Genomic DNA, 12,386 nt, shown 5'->3' on the forward strand with positions numbered 1-12,386 from the left:
GTCTGGGTTATTAATAAAAACAATTCCAAATTACTAATAAGCTATAAAGTTAACATACTAGCAATTAATGAACCAATTATATTTCTCAGTCCTAAATCTTCTGACACAATGAAAACCTGACAAATTCTGTTTTCTCTTCCATTATTACTGAGCCATTCTTGTTGACTGTTCTAGTTGCTGTGTGTGTGTGTGTGTGTGTGTGTGTGTGTATGTGTGTGTGTAACATAATTTTTTCTTGGAGGGGGGGAAGGTATCAGGGTAGTCCTGGCTATCCTGAAACTCCCCAGGCTCGCTCCAAACTCAGAGATCCTCCTGCCTCTCTCTTCCAATGGACTAAAGGCATACACCACCACTGCCTGGCCTCAGAGTTCTTATCTTCCACCAGCAAGAGGGAAGGGAAACTGGGATGTTCTTCTTGAAAGCTGCCATGAGATGAGTGAACCGGAAGACACTCCCAAGTTGCTGACATGGGCATCTCAGTGCAAATAGCATCCACTTCCAGGTTCTCAGCAAAAGAGGAAGGTAAAATTGCTAGTGTTTGGTCATTGGAATTGTGCCGAGGCAGGGCCCAAGCTGAGGGAAACCTGCAGCGAGCTTGGGCTATCCCACTAACACAAGCCCATACCCACCTTACTGCTGGGAAAACCCTCTGGAGTTTGTCAGGGACACTGAGGTTTTAACTAGAAGCCTATGGATGTGTGCAGATTATCCCATAGGTAACTAGGAAAGGCTTGGCAGTTCTGATCAGAGCCCTGTGTGCTGAACCTCCAAGTACCCCAAAAGGACTTTTGCTAATGGCTTACAGATTGAACACATTCTTCCCTAAGAGATGAACAGGGCTAGAGCTTGAGCAGAGGCAAAGAAGAACGTTAAGTAGTAAATACACCAGAACCACGCAAGTAACAAACACTTAATATTTATTAATAAATTAGTATACTTGAAGGCATTTTTTTTGATATCAGTTCCTCACCGCTAATCCCACCCACATGAAGGCAGTCGGTGTCCACCTTTGCGTCGGAGTCTGACGACCGAGCGTCAGAGGGCAGGTTGACACACGGGAGCACACTTGCAAATTGATCAGACAAGAGTTCTTACGGCTGCAGCCATTTTTAATAAAAGTGGTTGGATGACGAAGGAAACCCAGCAAGGCCTTGAGGGCGGACTGGACCTATTGACTATGTGTATTAAAAAGAGAGAGAGAAAGGAATAAAAAAAAAAAAAAAAAAAAAAACAAGAAAGATATCTTTCAAAGCAAAGCTGGGCATGAAGTGCCATGAGCACTTGAGGTTGGCTTTCCAAGGTGCAGCAGAGGTGTTCCTAAGAGATGAAGATCGAGTTCTTTGGTGGCCCAGGTGTCAAGCCACGGAAACAGCAAGTCCTGGTGACTTAAGGATTTTATTCTTCAGCCCAGAGCATAGTAGCATTAAGGGGAGCACAAGTTATCAAGCAGTGTACGGTGTCCAGATGAAAACCATACAGTCAGCGGTAGAGTGTGGTCAAGTTTCAGCCGTGTATGTGAGCTATATAACAAGACATGAAGAGGACAACTCAAAGTCTGATAAGAGTTACAGTCATTAGCAGGGTTGTAGATTCCCTCTGACCTTGCGAACGCTTGTAGAGGACAGACACTAAGACAAATGGTAATCATAATTAAAACAGAAAAAAAGGAGGTGTGGCGGTTGAAAGACCGATGTCTACTTATAGAAGTCACAAGATGCCTTTACGTTTTTTAAGAAGTTGAGCGTCCTGGAACCCAGCATATGGGAAAAGTCACACTGCGCTTATGGTAAGTTTTTAAAGTGCACAGAATAGTGTTGAAAATATATAAGAAGGCAAAAGTGGAAAATATATGAAACTTGAAAAAAAAAACCTTTAGTGGTGGGCGTTCCAACAGTTATACATTGAAAAGGCTTTATACATTCACTTTCAAGAAGGGAAAAGAAAGGAAGAAGGAAAGAAAGGAAGGAAGGAAGGAAAGAAGGAAGGAAGAAAAGGAAGAGCCCCAAACTCAAGCACCGGCCATATACTCTGTTAAACACATACATACACGCACACACCAAAACACAAAAGTCAGAAATGAAATGAAATCAACCTGCCAGTAGGTTGATTTCCAGGATGCAGTGCCCCATGTTCTACAATAGGTCAGGAAGATGGCTGTACACAGAGTCCAAGAGGGTCTGGCTGGCTTCTTGGCTCTTGACCCCGATGATCTCAAAGAGACGGTCCAGTTTGTCCTCAGCCTGGGGAATCTCTTCAATTACCCGCAGCTCTTCGGGATTCAGGATGTGCAGCATGTCATCAAAAATGGGCTGCAGGTCACAGGGGTCCAGGCGGACCTGCCGCAGCACTGTGTCCTTCTTTTCTGCAGGGAGCAGGGGAAAGAGAAGGAAAGAGATGAGAGGGACTGGAGGAACAGTGGGGGAGCTGCCTGCATTCTGGGCCTAGTAAGTTTCCTCCAACATGAGTTAGTGACCTGGTACACTTTAAACAACACAAGCCTCTTTATTTGCATGGCACATAAAAACAGAAAACAGGAATTTCAGGATATGGTGGCCCAATTATGCAATCGCAGCACTTAGGGGTAGAGGCAGAAATATCGGTTCAAGACCATCTTCCAAACTGGGCTACATGAGACCCCGGCCCATAGAACACCAATAGCAAACATAACAGTAAACGTACTATCGGTACATCCAATGCCAGAGGCATCAGATCCTCAAGAACTGGAGTTATAGGTATTTGTCTGTCACCCAATGTGAGTTCTGGGAATCAGGTCCTTTGCAGAATCAATCTGTGCTCTTAACCTCTGAGCTATTTCTCCAATAAACTAGAATGAATTCTTAATGTGTTAATAATGTGACATTTGCCTTGTCTTTAATAGCTTCTAAATTCTTCTGAAACTCAGAAGTGCTGCCACACTTATGAACAAACGTTCCAAGTCAATGCACTCTGCTTCTCTCTCGTTATAGCTGCATCATAACACTATAAGTGTGTGTGTGTGTGCGCGCCTGAGTGAGTTTATGTGCATCATATATGCAGACAGTGTCCAAGGAGACTGGAAGAGACTGCCAAATCCTCTGGAGTTACAGGAGGTTTGTGAGCCATCTTGTGGGTGCTGGGAAATGAACCCAGGTCCTCTGTACTAGTGGAAACTGCTCTTCACCACTGCGTGTGTCTCCTGCCCTGGCAATGCATTGCTTCAAAGCAAAGCACTGGAAGACTTAAGGCCCTTGAAATGAGAACCTGGTGTTCCTTGGGTCACACTCTGCAGTGAAGAAGAGCAACTTCTATTAAAAATCACCCAAAATTTCCTTTAAGATAAATCAAATTTATTATAACATAAATTACAATAGAAATATATAAAAGGAATTACTCTAAATGTGTAGTCTATGAAACACAAAGTTTCGTAAAAATAAAATATAAAAAAATTGTAATAATCTTCACTGAGATGTAACTGAGTTGCCTAAAAACCAGGAAACTTCTGACAAAACACTGTCATTGGTACCGTGTGTAATCAAACTCACCACCTGACTATCAAGGCTGTTCGAGGTGGCCCACTTAGAATCCCAGCATTCAGGGGAGACAGAGGGAGGCGGATGATAGCAAATTCCAGGCCAACCTGGTGTACATAATTCCCAGACTAGCCAGGTATACATTAGAAGACCCTATAGCAAAACAAAGCTGACATATTATTTACCAATTTATAATTATTTGTATTGTATCAGATGTTCCCTGAAGCATACATTTGATAGCATCCCAAGGATAGAAGCTAATGGGCCTGTATCAAAGCTGGGAGAGACACAGCTGTAAAGACTTTCCAGGGGTGTCCATGCTAGTGATGTGGCTCCCTTGAGGACACTTTTATCTTGGAGGTCTTCCTGAAGAGGTCATTTAACTGACTCAGCTATAACTGGTCTGTGCAAGTGGCCAGGGATGTGGGTACCTTTGGTAATAAAGGAGCCGTTCCTGCTCAGGGCTGAAGAGCCACTGGATGTGGAGTCACAGCGCAGAAGGGGCTCTGACTCGTCCACGAAGAAGCCCTTGTTCTTGTCCAGGGGTGAAGGCTCCACCGTCAGGAGAGTAGAATTCTCAAGTTTCACGTTAGGGCTGGGAATGGGACTCGGGCTAAGTGGACTGGGGCTCATGGGAAGAGCCAGTTTGTCAGTTTCCAACTGCGGAAAAAAAAAAATTATTACATAAAACCAAAATTATATAGAAGTAAAACGAAGTTAAATCTTCCTCCCTTAACATTTTTTGACCTGTTAAATGTTGCTTATGAGTCTTCCATTTGTGTATATTTCTTATTTGTTGCGACATTAATAAACACATATACACTTTTAGACAGTGTATTACTATGTAGCCCAAGCTAGCTTTGAACACACAGACTCCCACCTGCCTCTGCCTCCTGAGTACTGGGAATATAGGGGTGGGGATCATTTGACCCTGCTCCGACATATTCGTAAACCGTTTCTTTCAGAGTACATGTGAAGCAAGATGTCATGACAGACCAATTTTGGGTTTAAAGATAGCCTGAGCTAACAATATTTATCTCAAAGCAAACAGGCAAACAACAGTCGCCAGGAACAGCAGAGATCCAGGGATGCAGTGAGACTGCACTGTGAGTAGCCCCGTAGCAGGGCACAGAGAGGTCTAGGCTGAGGGCGCAGAAAGCACAGCCCCCCCCCTTTGGTTCAGGGGAACAGGAACTCTGCCATAGGAACTTGGTTTCCATCCGGAGGGCCCGTGCATGAGGACTAAATGCTCAGGCCATCTGCCACCAGGAACAGAGGAGATTCAGGGACAGAGTTAAGGTACATGGAGAGATGGGAACTAATCACCGACAAGACCACTTATAATCACAGACAACAAGACGGCAAGAGGAAAGCAAAAGAATGTACCCCAGGGAAACCAAGACAACCTGGCAACACCAGAACCCAGCACTCCTATCACAGCAAACAGCAGAATGCCAAATACTCCAGAAAAAGAAGACTCAGACCCGAAGTCATACCTTAAAATGATGATAGAGATCCTTAAACAAGAACGGGAGGAACAGCATAAAGAAATACAAGCTTTGAAAGAGGAAACAAGAAAAACACTCAAAGAAATCAAAGAACTAGAGAAAAACAGAACCAAAGAGATGAAGGAATTGAAGAAGGAATTTAAAATGGAAATAGAAACAATAAAGAAAACACTAAAAGAGGCAACCCTGGAGGTAGAAAACCTAAAAAAGAAATCAGTAGTCACAGATGCAAGCATCTCCAACAGACTACAAGAGATGGAAGAGAGAATCCCAGGGGCCGAAGACAACATGAAAAACATAGACAAAACAGTCAGAGAAGATACAAAATCCAAAAAGCTCCTAACCCAAAATATCCAGGAGACCCAGGACACAATGAGAAGAACAAATCTAAGAATAATAGGAATAGAAGAGGGTGAAGAATATCAACTAAGAGGTCTACAGAACTCCAAATAGAGTGGACCAGAAAAGAAATTCCTCCCGACACATAATAGTCAAAATGCCAAGTGCCCAAAGCAAAGAAAGAATACTAAAAGCAGTAAGGGAAAACGGTCATGTAACATATAAAGGCAGACCAATCAGAATCACACTGACTTCTCAGTAGAGACTATGAAAGCTAGAAGATCCTAAACAGACATCATGTAGACCCTAAGAGAACACAAGTGTCAGCCCAAGCTGCTATAGCCAGCAAAATTCTCAATCACCATAGATGGAGAGACAAAGATATTCCAGGACATAACTAAATTTACACAATATCTGACCCCAAACCCAACACTACAACAAATTATAGCCTATACTCAACAAAGCTGGAAAATGTGGAAGAAATGTACGAATTCCTAGACAGATACCAGATACTAAAGTTAAACCAGGACCAGGTAAACTATCTAAATAATCCCATAACACCTAAAGAAATAGAAGCAGTCATTAAAAGCCTCCCAACCAAAAAAAGCCCAGGTCCAGATGGGTTCAGTGAAGAATTCTATCGGACATTTATTGACGACCTAATACCAATACTCTCCAAACTATTTCACAAAATAGTCAGAAGGAACACTACCTAACTCATTTTGTGAGTCCACAATAACCCTCGTTCCTAAACCACACTAAGACCCTACAAGGAAAGAGAACTTCAGACCCATCTCACTTATAAACATTGATGCAAAAATACTCAACAAAATCCTTGCAAACAAAATCCAAGAACCCATCAAAACAATCATTCACTATGATCAAGTAGGCTTTATTCCTGAGATGCAGGGATAGTTTAATATATGGAAATCCATCAACGTAATCCACCATATAAACAAACTCAAAGAAAAAAAAGAACATGGTCATCTCACTAAATGCTGAGAAAGCATTTGACAAAATTCAACACCCCTTCATATTAAAAGTCTTGGAAAGAACAGAAATCCAAGGCCCATACCTAAACGTAATAAAAGCAATATACAGCAAACCAACAGCCAACATCAAACTTAATGGTGAGAAACTTGAAGCAATCCCACTAAAATCAGGGACTAGACAAGGCTGCCCACTCTTCCCCCCTACCTATTCAACATAGTACTGGAAGTCCTGACCAGAGCAATTAGACAGCAAAAGGAAATCAAAGGGATACGAATTGGAAAGGAAGAAGTAAAAACATCACTCTTTGCAGATGACATGATAGTGTACTTAAGTGACCCCACAAATTCCTCCAGAGAACTCCTACAGCTGACAAACAAGTTCAGCAAAGTGGCTGGATATAAAATTAACTCAAACAAATCAGTAGCCTTCCTCTACTCAAAGGACTAACATGTGGAGAAAGAAATTAGGGGAAAGATACCCTTTACAATAGTCATAAAAACTATGAAATACCTTGGTGTGACTCTAACTAAGCAAGTGAAGGACCTGTATGACAAGAACTTCAAACCTCTAAAGAAGGAAATCGAGGAAGATCTCAGAAAATGGACAGATCTCCCATGGATTGGAAGGATCAACATTGTAAAAATGGCCATCTTACCAAAAGCAATCTACAGATTCAATGCAATGCCCATCAAAATTCCAACCCAATTCTTCATAGAGTTGGAAAGAGCAATGTGCAATTTCATCTGGAATAACAAAAGACCTAGAATAGCGAAATCTATCCTCAACAACAAGAAAACATCTGCAGGAATCACCATCCCTGACCTCAAGCTCTATTACAAGGCAATTGTGTTAAAAACTGCATGGTACTGGTACAGAGATAGGAATGTGGATCAATGGAATAGAATAGAAGATCCAGAAATGAGCCCTCACATATATGGTCACCTGATTTTTGACAATGGAGCTGTAAACATTCAATGGAAAAAGGACAGCCTCTTCAACAAATGGTGTTGGTCCAACTGGCACTCAGCATGCAGAAGAATGAAAATAGACCCTTTCCTATCTCCTTGTACAAAGCTCAAGTGCAAGTGGATCAAAGATCTTCACATTAAACCAGGTACACTGAAACTATTAGAAGAGAAAGTAGGGAAAACCTTAGAACATATAGGCACAGGAGAAAATTTCCTGAACAGAACACCAATGCCTCGTGCTCTAAGGTTAAATATCGACAAATGGGACTTAATGAAACTGCAAAGTTTTTGTAAGGCTAAGGACATTGTCAAGAAAACGTCAGCCAACAGATTGGGAAAAGATCTTTACCAACCCCATATCTGATAGAGGCCTAATATCCAAGGTATACGAAGAACTCAAGAAGTTAGACACCAGAGAATCAAATAACCCTATTAAAAAGTGGGATACAGAGCTAAACAAAAAGTTTTCAATTGAGGAATATAGAATGGCGGAGAAGCATTTAAGGAAGTGCTCAACATCCTTAGCCATCAGGGAAATGCAAATCAAAACAACCCTGAGATTTCACCTCACACCAGTCAGAATGGCCAAGATCAAATATTCAGATGACAGCAGATGCTCGCAAGGATGCAGAGAAAGAGGAACACTTCTCCACTGTTAGTGCGGTTGTAAATTGGTACAACCACTCTGGAAATCAGTCTGGTGATTCCTCAGAAAATTGAACATAGTACTACCTGAAGACCCAGTTATTCCACTTCTGGGTATATACCCCAGAGACGCTCCAACATACAAAAAAGACACATGCACCACAATGTTCATAGCAGCCCTATTTATAATAGCCAGAAGCTGGAAAGAACCCAGATGTCATTCCATAGATGAATGGATACAAAAATTTTGGTATATTTACACAATGGAGTATTACTCAGCTATCAGAAACAATGGCCTAATGAAATTCTTAAGAAAATGGATTAATCTAGAGAATATCATCCTGAGTGAGGTAACCCAGTCACAAAAGAACATACATCATAATATGCAGTCACTGATAGTGGGATACTAATCCCAGAAAGCTCTGAACACCCCAGAAACAACTTACAGACTATATGAAGTTCAAGAAAAACAAAGGCAAAAAAAAAAAAAAAAAAAAAAAAGAAAGAAAGAAAGAAAGAAAGAAAAACCATTATGCTTAATCTTTACACACCAAGAAAACTTTGACTATTTCCAGGTTACATCTTGTTTTACATGTACTTTATGCTCATTGTAACTAGTAAGATTTCAATGCATACTATCAAACGTTAAAAAAAAAAATCAAGTACTGACAAAAATGTATTCATATACTTTTACGCAAAAATGCTTTTAAAATTTGTACATTTATCTTTGTTTTTTAAAATTAAAAAAAGAATAGAAATTATTCAATTTTAGGGAACAAGAGTAGACTGAAACTTTCAGTAAAATAAATGTTTATTTTCTCTAAAAGAACAAAAAAAAAAAAAAAAAAAAGAACACCAAGCAAACAACAACGAAAAGCCCACCCCAGAGCAGATACCATAGTATTAAAAATGAAGAGACCTATGCGGCAATGTATACCTGTAATCCCAGCTACTTTGTAAATGGCAACTTTGGTGCCAATTTAAGCAACAGGACATGGCACCTGTCTAAAAATTATAAGGAAAAACTAAAGGGGTCACATATATGCACTTATTTAGTTCTTTTCCTTAGTGATGTGATGAAATATTCCGACAAAAGCAACTTCAGGGAGAAAGGGTCTATTCCAGTTCAGCACACAGTCCATCACCCTGGGAGACTCAGGGTGGCAGGAACTTCAGGGAGTTGGTCACATGGCACCCAAAGTCAAAAAGCAGAGAGTACTGGATGCAAGAATTCTAGTGCTGGCTTTTATTATGCAACCCAGGACCCCTGCCTTGGGAGTGGTCCTGCCTACAGTTAATACAAGTCTCCAGGCAGCCTGCCTGTGGATTTATGGCTAGTCTGGTGGTGTTCAGGCTGCCCCGAGTGATTGTGATCCTGTTCTCCTTTGAAAGAAAGATAGGTAAAAAAGAGAAAAAAAGAGAAGGTGGGAGGGTGAAAGCCAGAGTTCCTGTCAAGTCTTTTTGATCTCTCTACTCTGCCCTTCCTTTTAAGAAATTACATTGGGCACTTATGCTGTCCTCTAGCCCACCGACCTTACACTTTTTCTTGCTTTCTAGGCATCATGGTTAATACTAATGGTCAAGTTGACAAGCTCAACAATCACCTAGCAGACGAACCTCTGAGAATGCTTGTAGCGGTGAAAAGACTCACCCAAAATGTAGGAGCTATTGCATTGCTGGCTGGAATACCAGGCCAAAGAAAAAGGAGACCAAAATGGTTCAGCAGTTAATACTTGCTGCCCTTGCAGAAGACCACAGTTCAGTCCCTGGTATACTCACCTAAAAACCCAGCTCCAGAGGATCCAAAGCCCTCCTCTGGTCCTCACAGACACCCTCATCCATGTGCAATGCACATATTCACACATAGACATAAATTAAAATAAAATAAATAATTTTTTAAAAGAAGCTCAGTGTTAACATCTATTTTTCTCTTTTCTTACTAGAGAGGTGGTGTGACCAGCTGCCCCAAGGTCCTGATGCCATTACTGGATTGGATTCCATTTGAACTATAATAGGATCTTATATTGTTTCTTGCCAGGTATTTGGTTACAGCGATGAGAAAAACAACAACAACTAATACAGCCAGCATGGATGAGTATTCAGGAAGCAGATGCCAGTCACACAGCTGGCAAGACCACATACACTCTCCTGAAGCTATTAATAACCACCTTGAGAACCCCCATCATTCCTGTAAGCCCTTCAAGTGAGAGGCTGTCAACCTCTTCAGACAAAACATTAACTCTGATCTTAAATGATCACATCACAAAGTCATGTAAGACACAAAGCAGACGTGCCTGCCTCTTTTGCAACTCTTAATGACATTTTTGCAAGTGATTGGAGAGATGCAAAAGCCAATTCCTGCACACTGCTGACATTCTAGCTGGACATTCCCGTAAGCCACCTCCCCCCCCCCCCACACACACACAGCTGGTCAGGAGTCCAGAGTAGGCTCCAGAACTGGTTAACATGCATCCCCAGAGGGACCGTTCTGATCTCCAGATAAGAATTAAGCATATGCTTTGAGTTTTAATTCAACAGCCCCTGGCAGAGGGCACACTGAATTAAATGCCCTGAAAATGCATGCAGTCACTTATCCATGCCAGCATCCTCCTTTGTGTCCCCAATTGACAAAGAACACTTGTCTACATTCTGGTTCTCAGGGACATTACACTGGTTGACATGGTCCATCAATGTAGCGCACTGTTCTTGGGAGAAAAGAAAAACAAAAAAAGAAATAAAGAACTTCCCACCCACAAAGTCATGCCAACAAAGAAGTCCCACCCACCTGTTTCCTGTGCTCATTTAATATTTTTGATCTTTATTTTCCCATCAACTTTGCTAGAAGTTGGGAGCAAAGAACCAGGCCTTCCAGCATAATTGCACAAGGTGCTGAGCTGATGCCCCTGTAGTTAAAGCCTGGTGACTACGAAGGTGTCCCAGTGAGTGTCTCAGCAGTGAGAGTTATCTAGTCAGAATGGATAAAGGCAGAGTTCACATGACAAGCATCCTTCTCAAATTCTACTCTCTGGCTTTGGGTGCCCGGCTGCATTCTGTACCTATCTGAAAGTTGTTTACATTTCCCATGTAAGCTCACAGAAATGTCTTTCCTCCGGTTACCCAATATTTTCAACAGTTCCCAGAGCTGCTTTGCAACCCTGTTTGGTACGGTGTCCCCTGGAATATCTCTAACAATACAGGACCATCAGGCTCTGTGGAATAAAAGGATTGCTCTATTAATTATGAAAGTTCTTGATTTGGCGTTTTGAGTTTATAGCAATAAAGAAGTCAGCAATTGAGACGACAGTATTATTTAAAAGAGAGGATGCTGTGTTTGTTTGTTTGTTTGTTTGTAAGACACAATCTCATATATTCTAGGCTGGCTTCTAATTCACTATGCTGCCAAGGATGACCTTGAACTCCTGATCCTCTTGAGACTACGTTCTATATTATGCAGTGATGGGGTATTAAACCCATGGCTCTGCGCATATTAGACAATCACTCTGCCCACTGAGCCACATTCCCAGCCAGAGAAGTCACCAGAACAAGAAAGCCAGATTTCCTCAGCAGAGTCTCATCTCCCTCCAAAATGCACACGCTTTGTAAAAAATAACCACAAAACAGAGTAACTTAATTTATCCCCTAAGCATCTTTGGGCTGTCCAAATTCTCTGTGGGGGCATATTAATTTTCTAATAGAAAAACAAAGCGTGCTATTTTTAAAAGCATCCCCACTGATAAGTATATTTCCCTTCTGCTAATTTGGAGCTGTTGTGACCACCGTAACTTGTATTTGTGTTGGGCTAGAGAACAAGACTGTTGGAGGTGTGTCTTTGCAGCTCAGACCCCCTGTACTTTCATCAAGCACTCACGAACTCAGACTACTCAAACCCAGCTTACAGGGGAGAGAAGCATTCTAAGACCTAGAAGAAAGGACTCTGGGAAAACTTGCCCAGCAGGAAAACAAATCCAGCAGATGCTGTTGCACCTCCAGAAAGACTAGAAAATTGTGGTTCTTTTTGTTTGAAGGCTGTGAAAGGAGAGACGCATAAGTCAATGAGAGAAAGAAGGGAGAGCCAGAGAGACAACTGGAAAGAGGAGGGACAGGGCAAGGGGAAGAAAGGCTCCCGAGGCAGCCCAAACTGTAACAGTTCTATTGAGTGCACTTCCAGAACATACTATTTTCTTTGGCCCAACGGGTCCTTGGAGCTCTCCCTGATTAGTCTCCAAATAGGTACACTTAGTACTTCCGGATGCTTATTAATCCAAAGTGGCAGGGAGGGTAGATAAACAGCCACCCTTACCTTACAGCTGAGTCAGCCTTCTAGACCCATGGCTGTTGTGAGTTTCTTTCATAACATCAGGATTGCAGAAGACAAAGAGTCATCTAAACGGATTGGATAAACACAGCAGTCTGGGGCCCGACTA

General features: G+C 41.8%; 1 protein-coding gene across 1 annotated transcript in view; it reads right to left on the reverse strand.

The window, feature by feature from the left end:
- Positions 1-952: 952 nt before the first annotated feature.
- The window catches only part of TNFRSF21 (TNF receptor superfamily member 21), a 73,641-nt gene continuing 62,207 nt past the window's right edge, over positions 953-12,386 (reverse strand). Inside the window, exons 5-6 of the mRNA XM_080916657.1 lie at positions 3,941-4,169; positions 953-2,362 (exon numbers count right to left, since the gene is read on the reverse strand). Of these exons, the coding sequence (XP_080772783.1) occupies positions 2,133-2,362; positions 3,941-4,169 (459 nt within the window). The 3' untranslated portion in view covers positions 953-2,132. The remainder of the gene's footprint in view (positions 2,363-3,940; positions 4,170-12,386) is intronic.

This window comes from Micromys minutus (assembly GCF_963924665.1).
Source record: "Micromys minutus genome assembly, chromosome: 5".
Taxonomy (NCBI): Eukaryota; Metazoa; Chordata; class Mammalia; order Rodentia; family Muridae; genus Micromys; species Micromys minutus.